Genomic DNA, 14635 nt, shown 5'->3' on the forward strand with positions numbered 1-14635 from the left:
AGATACAAACTACCAGATTGCTCTTCATAGAGGTTACGTCAGTTATCCACAGCAAGGTGGTACAAATGCCTGCGTTCCCAACATGGTGTGTTAAACACTAGGATTTTTCCCAGTTTGATTAAGTGAAACTGCCATCTTTTAATGTGCATTTCTCTTATTATGAATGAGACTGAGTGCTATTTGTAGTTACTTTACTCATTTCTCTATTGGGTGGTTGGTTTTTCATACTAGTTTCCAGGAGCTCTTAATATATTAGGAGGATTATCCCTTAGAGATGAGTTTTTTTCATAGTCTATAGCATTTTGACTTGGCTTATGATGTTTTTGACTTTAAAAAGATTTCAATTTTTTACTTTTGTTTCACATAGAATTTGTCGATCTTCATTTATGACTCCTGAATTTGGGATCCAAGTTAGAACATTCTCCCCACCCCCTCCCACAGATTTTAAAGGAATTGCCCACATTTCCTGTATGTATACAGTTTGAAATCTGGTGTGAGATACAAGCCAACTTTTCTTTCTCCAGAGTTTCCCAGTTGTTCCAACGCTATTTTCTGAAGAATCCGTCTTTTTTTTCTCCCTGGTTCTGGATGGCACATTTACCATAATAAATTCTTATGTTTGAATCTGTTTCTAAACTTTTCCTTCTGTTCTATTGGCCTATTCATTTATGCACCAAAAATTTTTAGTTTTATTTATAGTTTTATGTGTTTTAATGTTTGGATTAAACACCCAATCTTTTTTCCCCCTAGCATCATCTTCCAGCTATTATTTTTTTCCCCATATGAACTTAGGTGTTTTTTTTTAAAAACCCCATTGGTATGTCTTATTGAGATAGCATTACATTTGTTAATTTTGAGGACAGCTTCATGTTGTTGGCTGCTCCAGTTCAAGAACTTGGGTCTTTCTTTCCATTTGTTCATGTCTTCTTCTATGTCCTTCATATTATTTTAAAGTTTTCTTTATCCAGACCCTGTACGTTTTAAGTTCATTCCCGGTGATGTTTTAAGTTTAGAATCTTTTAAAGAAACTGACATTTTTCAGATCACTCAAAAGTTTTGGATCCTCAAATAGAAGCTCCCTATTTAGGATGCATGACCTTGGGCCTCTATGCAACTGAGAGTCTCCATGCAACTCTCTACATAGCAATTAGAGAAGAAAACACAGATCCCCTTTTCTCCACCTCCAACATGCTCCCTTCTAACGAAGAGACCCAACTCTAAGCCCTTAATCTAGAGGCCATCTTTGAGGGATAGACGTCGTGTGGTGACCCACACTCTCGATCACAGGCTGCTTTGGCCAACGCTATTTTGCTTCTATCACCTCCACCCACACATCCTGAGACTAACTTTTGGTTACTACGTCTGCTTGGTTTTAGCTTTAGTTCTTTCTGGTTTCAGATTCTAAGCCTATTATCTCCCTCCTACACAGATACCATTATATACTGCCTGTGACCTGGCCTGGCCCTTCAGGAGTACGAATCGTCTCTCAGTGCAGACAGCAGACAGGAGTTTGAATTGGGGCCATCACACACGCTGGGTGTGAGGTGAGTCTCCTCAACGGAGTTTATTCTCCTTTGTAAGATGGACACAACCACCCACCTCACTGCGCCACGGAGAGCAGAGTTACCTGACAGCAAAGCACCTAGCAGGGGTTTAATGAATGCTACCCCCAGCCTTCTAGACTTTTTTTTTTAAATATTTATTCTGGGGAGAGCGTAAGCGGGGACAAGGCAGAGAGAGGGAGACAGAAGATCCAAAGCGGGCTCTGTGCTGACAGGCTGACGGCAGAGAGCTGGATGCAGGGCTCAAACTCACAACCCATGAGATCATGACCGGAGCCGAAGTTGGGCACTCAACCAACAGAGTCACTGAGGTGCTCCTAGCCTTTCTAACCCCCTCTTCCTATTATAAACCTTTCAGCAGGAATATTAAAGCATTTCCCAACTTATGTCTTTCTTGCTTGCTAAAGAGCTCTCCTGGTTCTGAAATCACTGGGTGAGGAGAGACAACCGAACAACCCATTTAACTAGGTGCTACCCACAAAAGGTTTGGTTTCCTAAGGACTATACTGACTTGGTTCACCCAACTCCGTAAAAGTTCCCAGACCATGACAGAGGCTCCTGGGATGGAGGTCAAGTCCTGAAGCAGAACCAGTCCCTGAGAGGCCACGTCCACTTTGCTCTCTGATGGCCCCAATATCCCTTGAATGAAGCAAAAAGAGCTTTTTGCAAGAGTCCTGGGACATCACGAACACAAGCCTGTCAATTCTTCCCTAACATACCCTACTGGATGTGGTACCCGCATCCTTGCAAGTATCTCGGCAATAACGTACCCAGAATCCTTTCCATTTGTAACAGTTCTTGTCTTGTTCCACGATCCTGTTCACATGCCGCCTCCCCTCGGCAACCTCAGGAGTTCCTGGATGTCTCTCTAATCTCTTTACAGTCCGTACCTAGCACAAGTCTTGGCGGAGCATGGGCTAAACAAATGTTTGTTGCCTGAAGGAACACAGTGCCACGGTGGTGTTCACTCAGGTCCCCTCACTTAAGGCTCTGTGTATATACCCAGCCTATCTCAGAGACGTACTTTGATTAAACATACAAGCACATACAAATGTTTAAGTCAGGAGAGACTTGAAACATTTTATTTCCCTTGCTTGCCTGAAGAATCAAAGACGAAAAATACATGTAACTAAACTATGTTCCAAACTATGAAGAATGCAAATGTTTTCATCAACAAATAATTTTCCATAATCACTAACTTTCACTAGAGTACTGAAAAAGCCCGAAGTGTCCAAAACGTTAGCTCTTTATGCCCTACACCAAGAGAGGGGCAGCACAATCCACAGTTCACTGCTGTCTTTAGTTTGCAATTTCTTTGCAGACGAGGAGATGGTTAGCCACCTTGGTCAACGACAGAAAAGCAACAGAGAAGGGAAGGGCGAAAACATGAGGCAAACAATTCAAAACCTTTTCATTTTTTTTTTTATTTTAAATTACAAAGGATGTTGCATACACTGATGAATCTGTATCTGACTAGAAGTGCTGGGGGGTTGGAAGGTGACAGAAAACAAAGGCAACATTTGAATTGCCTCTTCTTCTGAAAAGAAAAACTGCACAACTATTAACCAACATTTAATAGAATAATTTTTAAACAGCTCATGCGTCAACAAGATAAAATTCTTTCTAGACAAAAGACAAGACTGAATCCAATAAGTTTCATAGCTCCAGTTGGGGGAATGGGGAAACAAAACTACAGAATATTTATGATAGCATTACAAACAGGATCCTACGCCACTACGCAAAAGAGGTTGCCACATTGTATGAACGAATGCTCTGAATTCTTGCCCTTCCGCTCTTCTCTTGTGACTTCTCATGTGCGGTCAGCCCTAGTATCAACTGTTAATCACAAATGCTAAGTTGGAGGACAAATCCTAGGGAAAGAAGGTTAAAAAAAAAAAAAAAGCAGGCAGCGGAATACAGTGTCATAAAGATGCGGTGGAGAAGGCAGATACAGTACGCACATACACATTTCTGTTATTTGGTTCCGAAAAAAACAAAGGGCGAAGGGCAAGACACAGTAGTTCGTCCCGCTCCCATACACCCAGAATTTAATTACCTACACACCATTGTGTTTACATGGTTATGAAAGAGGCAAACCTAGTTCACCTGAACTTGGCACACTGAGATACCGGACCCTCGTGTTCTTCGCTAGCCACCAAGTCTTCGATTCCAAGATAACTGTTTGGAAGCAGTTTTAAGGTTCTAGTCCCTCACTACTACACCCAAACCTCTCTTTTCTAAAGAAAAATGGCAATTTGGCATCATTCAGTTCCTAGGTGTAATTTCTACAATTTCAGTCAGTTTACTAAGCATGAGGATTATGCTTCAACACATAATCCCACTCGCCTATGGAAGTGTAAAACTGTCAGTAGTACATTTTCATCATCTTTTCCCAACATGCTTATTCCTTAAAACGAAACAACTGTTCCTACAGCGGACATTCATTGTTCCATCCCAATGTGTTTGAAATATTAAAAAAACATGGAGTCATCTTCTCATAATGCCCTTATTAAGATTACAAAGATTACAAAAGAATCCACAAGTATTACGGCACTGTGTGAGACTTATTTGTCATGATCCAAGGGAAGAACAAGACTGCAATTCTGTGCAAAGTTGTGGAAATGGCCTCAGTTCCATGGGAAATGGTATTCCACAATCGACTTCACTAGAAGGATAATTGAAACCTTTTACTTTAACACTGAAAGCATAATTCAATGCATTCTCAAAATTCAAGTTTCAAGATTTGGAGAGATGCTAACATTCTCTTACATAATTAACTAGAAAATACTTGAACAGAATTTTAGGAAGACTATATAAAGAAAGGGAACATAAGCTTTTGTTAATTCCTGCTGAAGGCAACTTGAATTTGTTTCTTAGAAAGTTAACTAAATCTTAGCAGCTAAAATATTTTTAAATGTATGGAATAAAGAAAAGCACATCCATTCTTGACATTTTGGTGAATAAACTAACAGCTTTATTAATGAAGGCAAACATCAGATAATTGTATGAATAGTATATATAAAAAAAGAAATCCAAACTAACAGCATTGTATTTCAAAAGTACTGTACTTCTGTTTCTTTTAAAGAGACTTGTCATCTGTTTTATAAAACAAACAAAACGGGTATTCTTCTCCTAAAAAATTCTGGAAAGATGAAATAGTCAATTTCAAGCTGATGAACTGAACACACCTTTCTTTAAATGCAGACTATTGCTACGGAGCAAATAAAGTCAAGCATCAGAAAGAAGATGTAGGACAAATTCATGAAAGTCAGAAAAAAGGGATGTAGTGAAATTACTGCTAAGTCTTTCCCTCTCATATTTAAAGACCATTCAAAACTGGTCTTCCATACAAATATAAAATAACTGTGAAGAGAGGGAATTTGAAACCATACCCATCTGAAATCCTTCACGATGTGTTTATAATTGCTCTGATTCTCTTACCAAAAAGGTCAAAGTGAAAGATTTAGGAAGTGGAAGGGAATGAAGATGTTCAGTTTCAATGTACAAGTAAGGCACAATATAAAGCCACATCATAATCTGTCATGAAGGATATAGGAAAGGACAAGAATCATACATGGTACAGTAGGACAAGCAATCATATTGACTGAAAAAGTGTGGCACCCAATTCAAAACTCAGACAAGATCTTAACAAGAACAACTGGACAGCATGCTTTCATATGGAGACAAACTCTATAAAGAATCCAGTGTATCTGAAACGAGGAAGAACGTTTTTTGTATTTTTTTTCTTAAATCATAGTAGTACTCGAGTCAAAGTTTATAATTGCTTTTGGAACAATGGGTTTACTTGAGGTGAATTCACAATGCCTTCACTTAAAGTAAGGTTCTGGACTTCATTATGAGCTATCTGTATACCATGTATGAACACAGAAAACCTTTAGAGAGCTCTTCTCTAATGATCTTCGCCCAAAAATACATGCCACAATTTTCAAAAACAGAACATGTACAATTGTTGGGGTTTTTACGTTACCCTTATAAGATCTGTTGTGTGATACACTAAACGTATATATTTGAATGACAATAGAGGAAGCAGATTATTACTGGCATTAAAGTACAACCATTTCTAGACGGTTTTAAATGCCACAGAGTCCCCTGGTTAAAATGTAAAGCTGCACAGCTTGCCTATGTCATCTTTATGATAAAGTTAAAACAGCAAGAGGATTTAACTTTCACTCTACATTTTACTGCCAGGTTTTTTTTATTTAGATCAAGTATCGCTGCAGCATTCTGACCAGCCCAGATTTAGCAGCAAATGGCAGGAATCATATAAAATGCAATTTTTTTTTAACAAAGTGCTTTTCTAAGATATACATACATATATAAATAGGTACAAAATAAAGTGTCAACATTAAAAAGCTCAACTATTTAAAAGCTTTTAAACTATTTAACTTAAGTAGTACATATAAAACACTGAAATGCAAGGATATGGAATCTACTAAACAGATTCAAAGTCTTTTTTTTTTTTTTTTTCTGAAATGCAAGACCAAAAAATCAAATTCTGGTTTGCCGACAGGAAAAAAGTATCAAAAACCAGAATTCCTAACAGAGCAGCTAGAAAGGGACAATTTTATAAACCTCATCAGCTGAATCTCTATCATGAAGTGATTTTCACCTGATTGCAAAACTGCCATATTTTGGAACATGTTTCAATCTACTAAACACACTCTGTCAAAACTTCAGATACTTCCAAGTTATAAGCCTGTGCTCTGCCTTCTCCCACCTGAAGAGGAAAAACTTTAAACAATGAGCTTACGTTCTATTAAACCATTAGATCTGAGCTTATCGCCTGTTGAGCATGAATGCACTGACCAGGTACATTTCCACCAAGCACACAGGAAAATTTTGTGTATCACAGTTCAGCTAAGGTGTTAATCCTTTTCTGAGTTTCCTTTTCATGATGTCAAAGAAGCATATAAGGACATAGTTCAGTTGTTACTGTGTGTTTTAGAATCAAGCCTTTATAAGCTATAGCTTCATATGCCACAGCTTACAAATAGCGGTGAGGGTTGGGGGAATAAAGTAGAAGAAAAGGAAACACACTGTAAAAACAAAATATAATTAAGGAATAAATTCTCCAGGGAGTAACGGAGAAATGGTTGGAGAAATAGATACTTTCCCAGCAGCTAGGTCTGAAATTTTTGGTATTTTTTCTGGGCTAGATAGGATTTTTTTTTGTTTTGTTTTTTTAAGTATAGTTTTTAAGCCACCAGTTTTCAGAGTTCAAAACACAAGATTTGAGAATCAACAGTAAGAGAGACAGAATGGAAAGATCTGTGGGGAAGGTTTATAATGCTGCCTTGACACAAGAAATTTCTCATCAAGAGGTAAAGCTTTAACATAGTTAAAACACTGACTAATGAAGCTGTTTTATGTGAGCAAAAAAGAGCACCTAAAAACTAAATGTGTTAATTATTTCTCAGTTCTAGAAACATAGAAGAAGTCACATGTAAGTCTGAAGAAGCTAGTTTGAAAATACCTGTACAAAAATATAAAAATCTATAAATTGTTTTTGTTTTAAGCTTGTGTTGATCTTTGAAAATATTACATGCACAATAATACATTGATTGGAAAAGTGGCAACTAAAGAATTAGATATTTTTAGCTTTTTTTTTCTTTCTTTACATATATATATATAATACAATAAAAATAATCTGTATTTTGGTTGTTTGGTGGAAGTATACTACAATAAGCTAAATAAACTTTAATTTTCAAGGTCAAAAACTATTTTACCAATAGCTTACTAAAATGAAATATATTAAAATTTCCTACAATAAGTGCAGAAATAAAAAGACTTACGGACATCTAAATGGCCACCAACTTATCTACTATGGAAGCGAATGAGAGGAACGGCAAAATAATATCTGTATGTGTGGATGCTCCTTCTGTAGATAATTGGACCCAAACAGAAATAAGATTCACAGTTCAGTAAGATCCCTAACCCTGACCTTTTCATTTTTCTGGGTTTTTTTTCCTTTGTTTTTCATACATTCATACAGTATCATGTAAGCTGTGCAAAACTTTACTTAGACTGGCAGTTTGCCATATCAGTTGCATTTGTCTTTGGTACAAAAAATAAAACAATCGCAATAATGTGCAAGTATTTGTCTTCTTCCGGTCAAGTACCGAAATAGGAGTTTTCTAGAGCCATCTTTTTTTTGTTTGTTTTTTTGTTTTGTTTTTTATACAATACACAGACTCTGTGGCATATATCTACATTTCAACATAGTCCTATATACATTCAAAAAATTTGAAAAAGAGTTGGAACAAAAAAACATTTAAACCCCATAATTTCTCCATCTATATATCTTGTTTCTCCTCAGTAGGGTTTTCATCATACAAAATATTACCAGTTTTATAGTTTCCCCAAAATACAAGGCACAAAGAATATGCTTTTTTTTCTTACTTGCACAGACATTATATATATATCTATATATATATTTATATATACCATATTGAGCTCGGAAAATGAACTTCTAATATGGCACATGGGCATGAGTGCTGGGTTGTGCCATGTACAAGTGAGATTAATGGTTGTGGAAAAATCAGAACAGAAGGAATAATTCTAAAAACAATCTAAACGGACTGTTTAAAAAAATGCTTCCTCAATTTTTTTGTGTGGTTCAGAGCATAAACCCGCCACAGTATTTGGCATTTACTAGTATCTTCACTCCTCCGAAACTTGTTTGACTTTAACAGATTTTCGCAATCTGTACCTAAACGTTTACTTAAATGTACACGTTCCAATTCTGATGCCAGTAGCAGTTTTAACCATGGTTTATGCTCTGAAAATGCAATAATCAAGTATTTTGGATCATGCTTCACTTATGCTACTTAGTTCTTAAAACAATGTAACCTAATCAATGTTTACATAATGCTAAACTGACATGCAAAACAGAATGAAAATTTACAATGAATAATGTGACAAACAGACATTTCTGACCAGTGGTCCAATGAGGCTGATTACACTTTTGATGTTGGTATCCTTAGTCCTACAAGGCCTCCAGTGGGATTGCCTTCTGCCGTCTTCTCTAACACTTGGTTAACAAATTCTGAGGTTTGCCCAGCCACTGGGAGACCTAGGAAAAAGAAATAAGGCACACTTAGGCACAGAATTGGCGATGGCATAGATGGAAGGTGAGAAGTAGGCAGATCTGAAGGTCAGGGGTGGCCCCCAGCTTGACACCAGTCCAAATGAGTACTCAGCTGCTTGCTACTATAGAAATTCAATCTCCTCGTCAGATTAGAGCCTACAGTTTTAAAATGTGTATTTATTTTGAGAGAGATGGGGGGAGGGGAGGGCAGAGAGGGAGGGGGGGCGAGCGGCTGGGGGGGAGAGAGAGAATCCCAAGTAGGCTCCATGCTCAGCACAGACCCCAACACGGGGCTTGATCCCAAGACCATGAGATCATGACCTGAGCTGAAACCAAGAGTCAGATGCTTAACTGACTGAGCTACCCAGGTGCTCCGGAGCCTATAATTTTTAGATTAGAAAGGTCAAACCAATAATGAAGAATGGTTAATCACCATTTTTAAGTGGGGGAGATGACAGGTAATAGGTTCCAAAAAATAGTCCAAGCCCAAACCCACACCCACCAACAAGCGTTGTTCCCCAGCCCAGCATGTTTGCTCTGTTTTTTCAGCCAGTCTCTTCCAACTTCTCCAGCCTCTGTGCATCCCATGGATGGGTTTCACCCATGTAACTGAAAACTCTGATCTGAGGGATGTTTTCAGTAATTTTTAGAACTACTGGATTAAGTTTATGTTCCCTTTTTTTATTAAAAAAATTTTTTTTAACCTTTATTTTTGAGACAGAGACAGATAGTGCATGAACGGGGGAGGGTCAGAGAGAGGCAGACACAGAATCTGAAACAGGTTCCGGGCTCTGAGCTGTCAGCACAGAGCCCGACTCGAGGTTCGAACTCATGGACCGCGAAATCATGACCCGAGCCAAATTCGGCCACTTAACCGACTGAGCCACCCAGGTGCCCCCCCCCCCCCCACTTTTCTTCATTTTAAAGAAAGTGAATGAATAAACAAAAGTTGGAAGAGAAGAGGGGAAAAAAAGGTAGAAGACAGTGTATGTTCAGTTTTTCATCTCCCTCATCTCCTACAGCTGGAGTCAAAAGATACTTCAAAATCAATAAGTCAAATAACAGGGGTGCCTGAGTGGCTCAGGCGGGTCATGATGTCGTGGTCTGTGAGTTCGAGCCCCACATCGGGCTCTGTGCTGACAGCTCAGAGCCTGGAACCTGCTTTGGATTCTTTGTCTCCCTCTCTCTCTGCCCCTCCCCTGCTCATGCTCTGTCTCTGTCTCTCTGTCAAAAATAAATAAACATCAAAAAAAACTCAAGGGGCGCCTGGGTGGCTCAGTCGGTTGAGCAGCCGACTTCAGCTCAGGTCACGATCTCACAGTCCATGAGTTCGAGCCCCGCGTCGGGCTCTGTGCTGACAGCTCAGAGCCTGGAGCCTGCTTCAGATTCTGTGTCTCCCTCTCTCTCTCTGACCCTCCCTCGTTCATGCCCTGTCTCTCTGTCTCAAAAATAAATAAAACATTAAAAAAAAAACTCAAAAAAAAAATAAGTCAAATAACAGAGGTATAAGCACGTTTTAAAAGTAATGAGAAAATAAATGATTAAAACAAGATGGAAATATAAAAATATCTAGTCACTGCTCCCAGGAAGAAGTCAAAAGATACTGTAAAAAAACGAGACAATTGACACTACCTCAATCATGTGACTAAATCTAACATGACCAATAATGGGACAAACTGATATATGTGCCTCTTGATTGATGGAATGAGAAGGATAATCACCTATGAAGATTCTTGCCAAAAAAATTTAACTGCATGTAATCATGAGGAAACAGACAACTCCAGATGTTGGGACATTTTACAAGAACAGCTACCTAGATTTTTCATAGGAAAAAATAAACACAACACTGGGAGACTGATCTAGATTAAAGGAGAAAAATGATATAAATAAATGTAATGCATGGTACTTAATGGATCAAAACCAAAAAGGCTCTAACGGACATTATTGAGACAAATGGGGAAGTTTAAATATGGACTCCATATAGATATTGTATCAATGTTGAAGTACTTGGATGTGAAAATGGTATTGTGCCTTATTCTCAGAATGTCCTTGTTCTCAAGAAATACATGCTGAAGTAGTTAGGGATGAAGGGTATGTTTAGAAGTTACCTTCAGATACTTAGGAATGAAAATAAGTAGATATCCAAATAAAGCAAGTGCAGCAAAATATTAACAACTGGTGAATCTAGCTGAATGATAAGCAGATGTTCAGTGTACTATTTCTACTTTTCTTAAATGAAAAGTTAAGGGAAAAAATATATACGTTGTAACTAAAAAAGTCAACTCACAAGATAACAATGCAGAGCTTACAAATTATCAAAGAACACATACTGAAACTATAATAATGGATCATATAGTGAATGATATAAAAAGGCAACAGCCATATGAACAAAGGCTAACAGATTTTTTGATGACAAAACTAAAATCAAACATGTATCAATAAATAAAAAATGAGTTCAACTCACCTATTAAAGAAAAACTCCCAGTCTGACAAATTAAGGACTATATGGTATATATAAAAATCTAAAAGTGAATTTTATAATATGCTTATCAAAATTAAATTTGAATTTAAATGTTTTTAAAAGAGATGTGTCTAGTATGAAGTGATTCAGAAAGACTGAAAATAAAAGAGTAGGCAAAGATATACTAAGAAAATATAAATAGTAAGAAAGCTGTATTTATGATTATAATATCAGACAAGACTGAATTCAGAGAAAAAGCTATTAATAAGACAAAAGAAGTATGCTTCATGATGTAAAGATTACAATTCATAATAAAGATCTACTGGTAAGGATTCCCATTCAAGCACTCCAGCATTCAAAAGCAAAACCTCGGAAAATAGGAGAAAAAATGAAATACATTAGTGGTGGGTGCTCATTCTCAGTTTTACATAGAGTAAATGGACACCTCTACAAAAATGAAAAGGAAAAAGAGACGTAATTAATATGACCTAACCAACATATAACAGAGTCTTTTTTTTACTAAGTTTATTTTTTTGAGAGAGAGAGCATGAGCAGGGCAGGGGTAGGGGATTCAAAGCTGGCTCAGTGCTGACAGCAGAGGTGGGGCTCAAATTCACAAGCTGTGAGGTCATGACATGAGCCAAAGTCAGATGTTTAACCAAGCCACCAGGTGCTCCAATATAATGGGAGTCTTAACATAATAAATGTATCTGCTTTTCAAGTGCCCACAGAACATTTAAATAGGTTGTAATAAATGTAACAAATATAAATAAATGTAATCATATGTTAGATAGCTTAAAAAAATCTTAAATCACACACACAAAAAGAATAGTTAATAACAAAACTAGAAAATAATAATATCTACCTTCTGGAAAATTTTAAATCTCTCTCAAGCAATTCTTGGGTCACAGAGTAAATCAAGCATAAAATTTCAAAGTATTCAGAAAACAATGAAATATGACATCAGAATTTGGGATATAGCTAACACAGCACTCAGAAGAAATTTCAAAGGTTTTTAATTATATAATGAACAAGAAAGAATAAAAAGAAGTGAATTAAGCAACTAACATCTAATCAGAAGAACTGACAAATTCAAGAGCTGGTTGTTTGGGTGGGGGGCGGGGAGGGAAGCAGAACCACCTGTAATTAACCAATTCAAGAAGTGAAGGTGAACACAGTAGACATAAACAAATGAAAATGAAGCACTAGCCACAGATACAGAGGAGTATGAAGATAATTTTAATAAATTTGAGGGCATGGAGGAAGTGGGTAATTTTCTAGGAATATATAAATTATCAAAACTGACTCCAGAAGAGCTTGTAATCTGACATACAAATTATCAGAGAGAACACAGAAAGTTTTCAAAGAGTTAATCACAAAAAAAACACACAGGATGAGACAGTTTGAAAGAGTATTCTACCAAATCTTTAAGAAAAAGAAACTCCAACTTATTTAAACTGCTCCAGAGGGGAATTCTGAAAAGACTGTTACAAAGCTGTATAGATTTTTAATCTCCTCAGTTCCCCATATAAAGAGATTAAGCAGAAAAACCATAAACCCATGGAAAACATTAACAAGTGACAAGTTATCTCCACAAACCCCAAAATCCGAAAGGGTTCAAACAAACTATCAAAAGTGACAAGACCTCCATGGTATTAACATTACCAACATTTGTGTAGGATGAGTCAAAAGGGAGTAATTGGACCTGAGAACAAAAGCATAAAATAGCCAACAGGTTATGCACTGGAAGCCACAGGAAACCAACATGAGAACACAGCTGAAGCCGTGAGGGATTTTTGTCCAAATGAATAGTGAGTACAAGGTGAGTGCAAGGAGCCCGCAATAAGGTGTTGAGGGGCTGGAGCAGTCTAGCCTCTGTGAACTAAAAACTGACCAACCAGGACTCCCTTGCATGAGAAGAGCCAGGATTGGTAAGAATCAAAATTGAGTAAGACAGGAACAATAGATATGAAAGAAAGAGACAGTGCAGATAAAATGGGAGAGGAGCAGAGAACAAGAAATTTCAGAAAGCAAGCTGCCCTGTGCACCTGCCCTGCCACAAGTTCTTCTTGCCCTCACTTGACTGTGGGCTAGTGACATACAAATGTACCAAAAAAATTGCCTCCCACCCTTTGCTTTTGCATATCACCTCAGCATCCAATAAAGGCACTTGTCCCCAGGTTCCTTTGTTTTTCTCCCACTTCATGTCTCTCTCTCTTCTCTGTCTCTTCCCTACCTGCTTTGTTGAGTCTTCTCCCTTAGTGCTTCCTTCATGTGGCCCCCTTGTGGCATGTGGTGACTTTGTTTCTCTAGGATAAGCTTTCTTCCTGCTCCTCTCCTGTGTCCCCTTCGTGTGGCTAGACTATACACCATCTCATAAATGAATACAAAACATAGTTTTATATTAACAAAAACAGAGAACTCTGTAAAGCCTGAAGTCAGGAAAGCTATTGTGAACCAAACTTTCAAAGTTCAGAAAAACCAAATTCACATACAAATGAATAGAAAAATATCAAGGTCAAAAATCCCATATAAAGTTATTATAAGAAAAAAGAGAAGAATATTCCTACAAACAATGAATATCCTAGCAGATATGACCACAAAACGACCATATATATCCTTTATTATTATCCTAAATGGTCAGAACCTACTATTATTTCAGAACGAATGCAAGGATATTCAAAATGAACTAAAACACATTAGAGAAAATGTTACATGAAGGGACAAAATAATCAGAAATAGAAAAACTCAGAAATAAGGTGACAGAACTCAGAAAAAAACTGGAAGAAAAATTAATTTCTGAAATTAAGAAAAAACAAAAAAATACAAGAGCAGCAAATAAACACAACAATAATGCTTTCAAGAGACATGGAGGTGCAAACAAGAAACAATTTTAAAATAAAAAAAGAAGAAGCAAAAAACTGATAAAAAACTAAATATACATAGGAAATACCGAAGCTAGGCAAAGAAGGTCCAACCCACAAATAATAATTCCCTGAACAACAAAAACAAAACAAAGCAAGGAAACAGGTCAAATAGTAATATTTGAAAGAGCACAGTACACACATGACAATATCAACCTAAAATGACCAACTCCAAGACAAAGTCTAGTGAAATTACTGGGATTTAAAGAAAAAGAAAAGGGTGCCTGGATGGCTCAGCTGGTTTAGCATCTGACTTTGGCTCAGGTCATGATCTCGTGGGTTCGGGAGTTTGAACCCCGTGTGGAGCTCACTGCTGTCAGTGTGGAGCCCACTTTGGATCCTCTGTCCCCTCCTCCACTAGTGGTCTACCTCTCTCAAAAATAAAACAAACATTAAAAAAAGAAAAAAAAAGAAAAAATCCTGTTGACAACTTGGCAAAAATAGCAAATGACCTATAAGGAGAAAAAAAAAACTAGGCAATTATTAGCTTTTTAACAGAAACATTTTATGCCAAAAAAAAAACAAAAAAAAACAAAAACCGGAGAAGCATATTTAAATACTCAAGGAAAGGGGCACCTGG

At 37.2% G+C, this 14635-nt stretch overlaps 1 protein-coding gene across 3 annotated transcripts in view; it reads right to left on the reverse strand.

The window, feature by feature from the left end:
- Positions 1–2965: 2965 nt before the first annotated feature.
- Positions 2966–14635, reverse strand: part of CREBRF (CREB3 regulatory factor) — a 57390-nt gene continuing 45720 nt past the window's right edge. For all 3 annotated transcript variants that reach the window (XM_027034627.2, XM_027034637.2, XM_015072696.3), the window contains exon 9: positions 2966–8655. In XM_027034627.2, the coding sequence (XP_026890428.2) occupies positions 8540–8655 (116 nt within the window). In that variant the 3' untranslated portion in view covers positions 2966–8539. The remainder of the gene's footprint in view (positions 8656–14635) is intronic.

Source organism: Acinonyx jubatus, chromosome A1, assembly GCF_027475565.1.
Source record: "Acinonyx jubatus isolate Ajub_Pintada_27869175 chromosome A1, VMU_Ajub_asm_v1.0, whole genome shotgun sequence".
In the NCBI taxonomy this organism is placed as follows: domain Eukaryota; kingdom Metazoa; phylum Chordata; class Mammalia; order Carnivora; family Felidae; genus Acinonyx; species Acinonyx jubatus.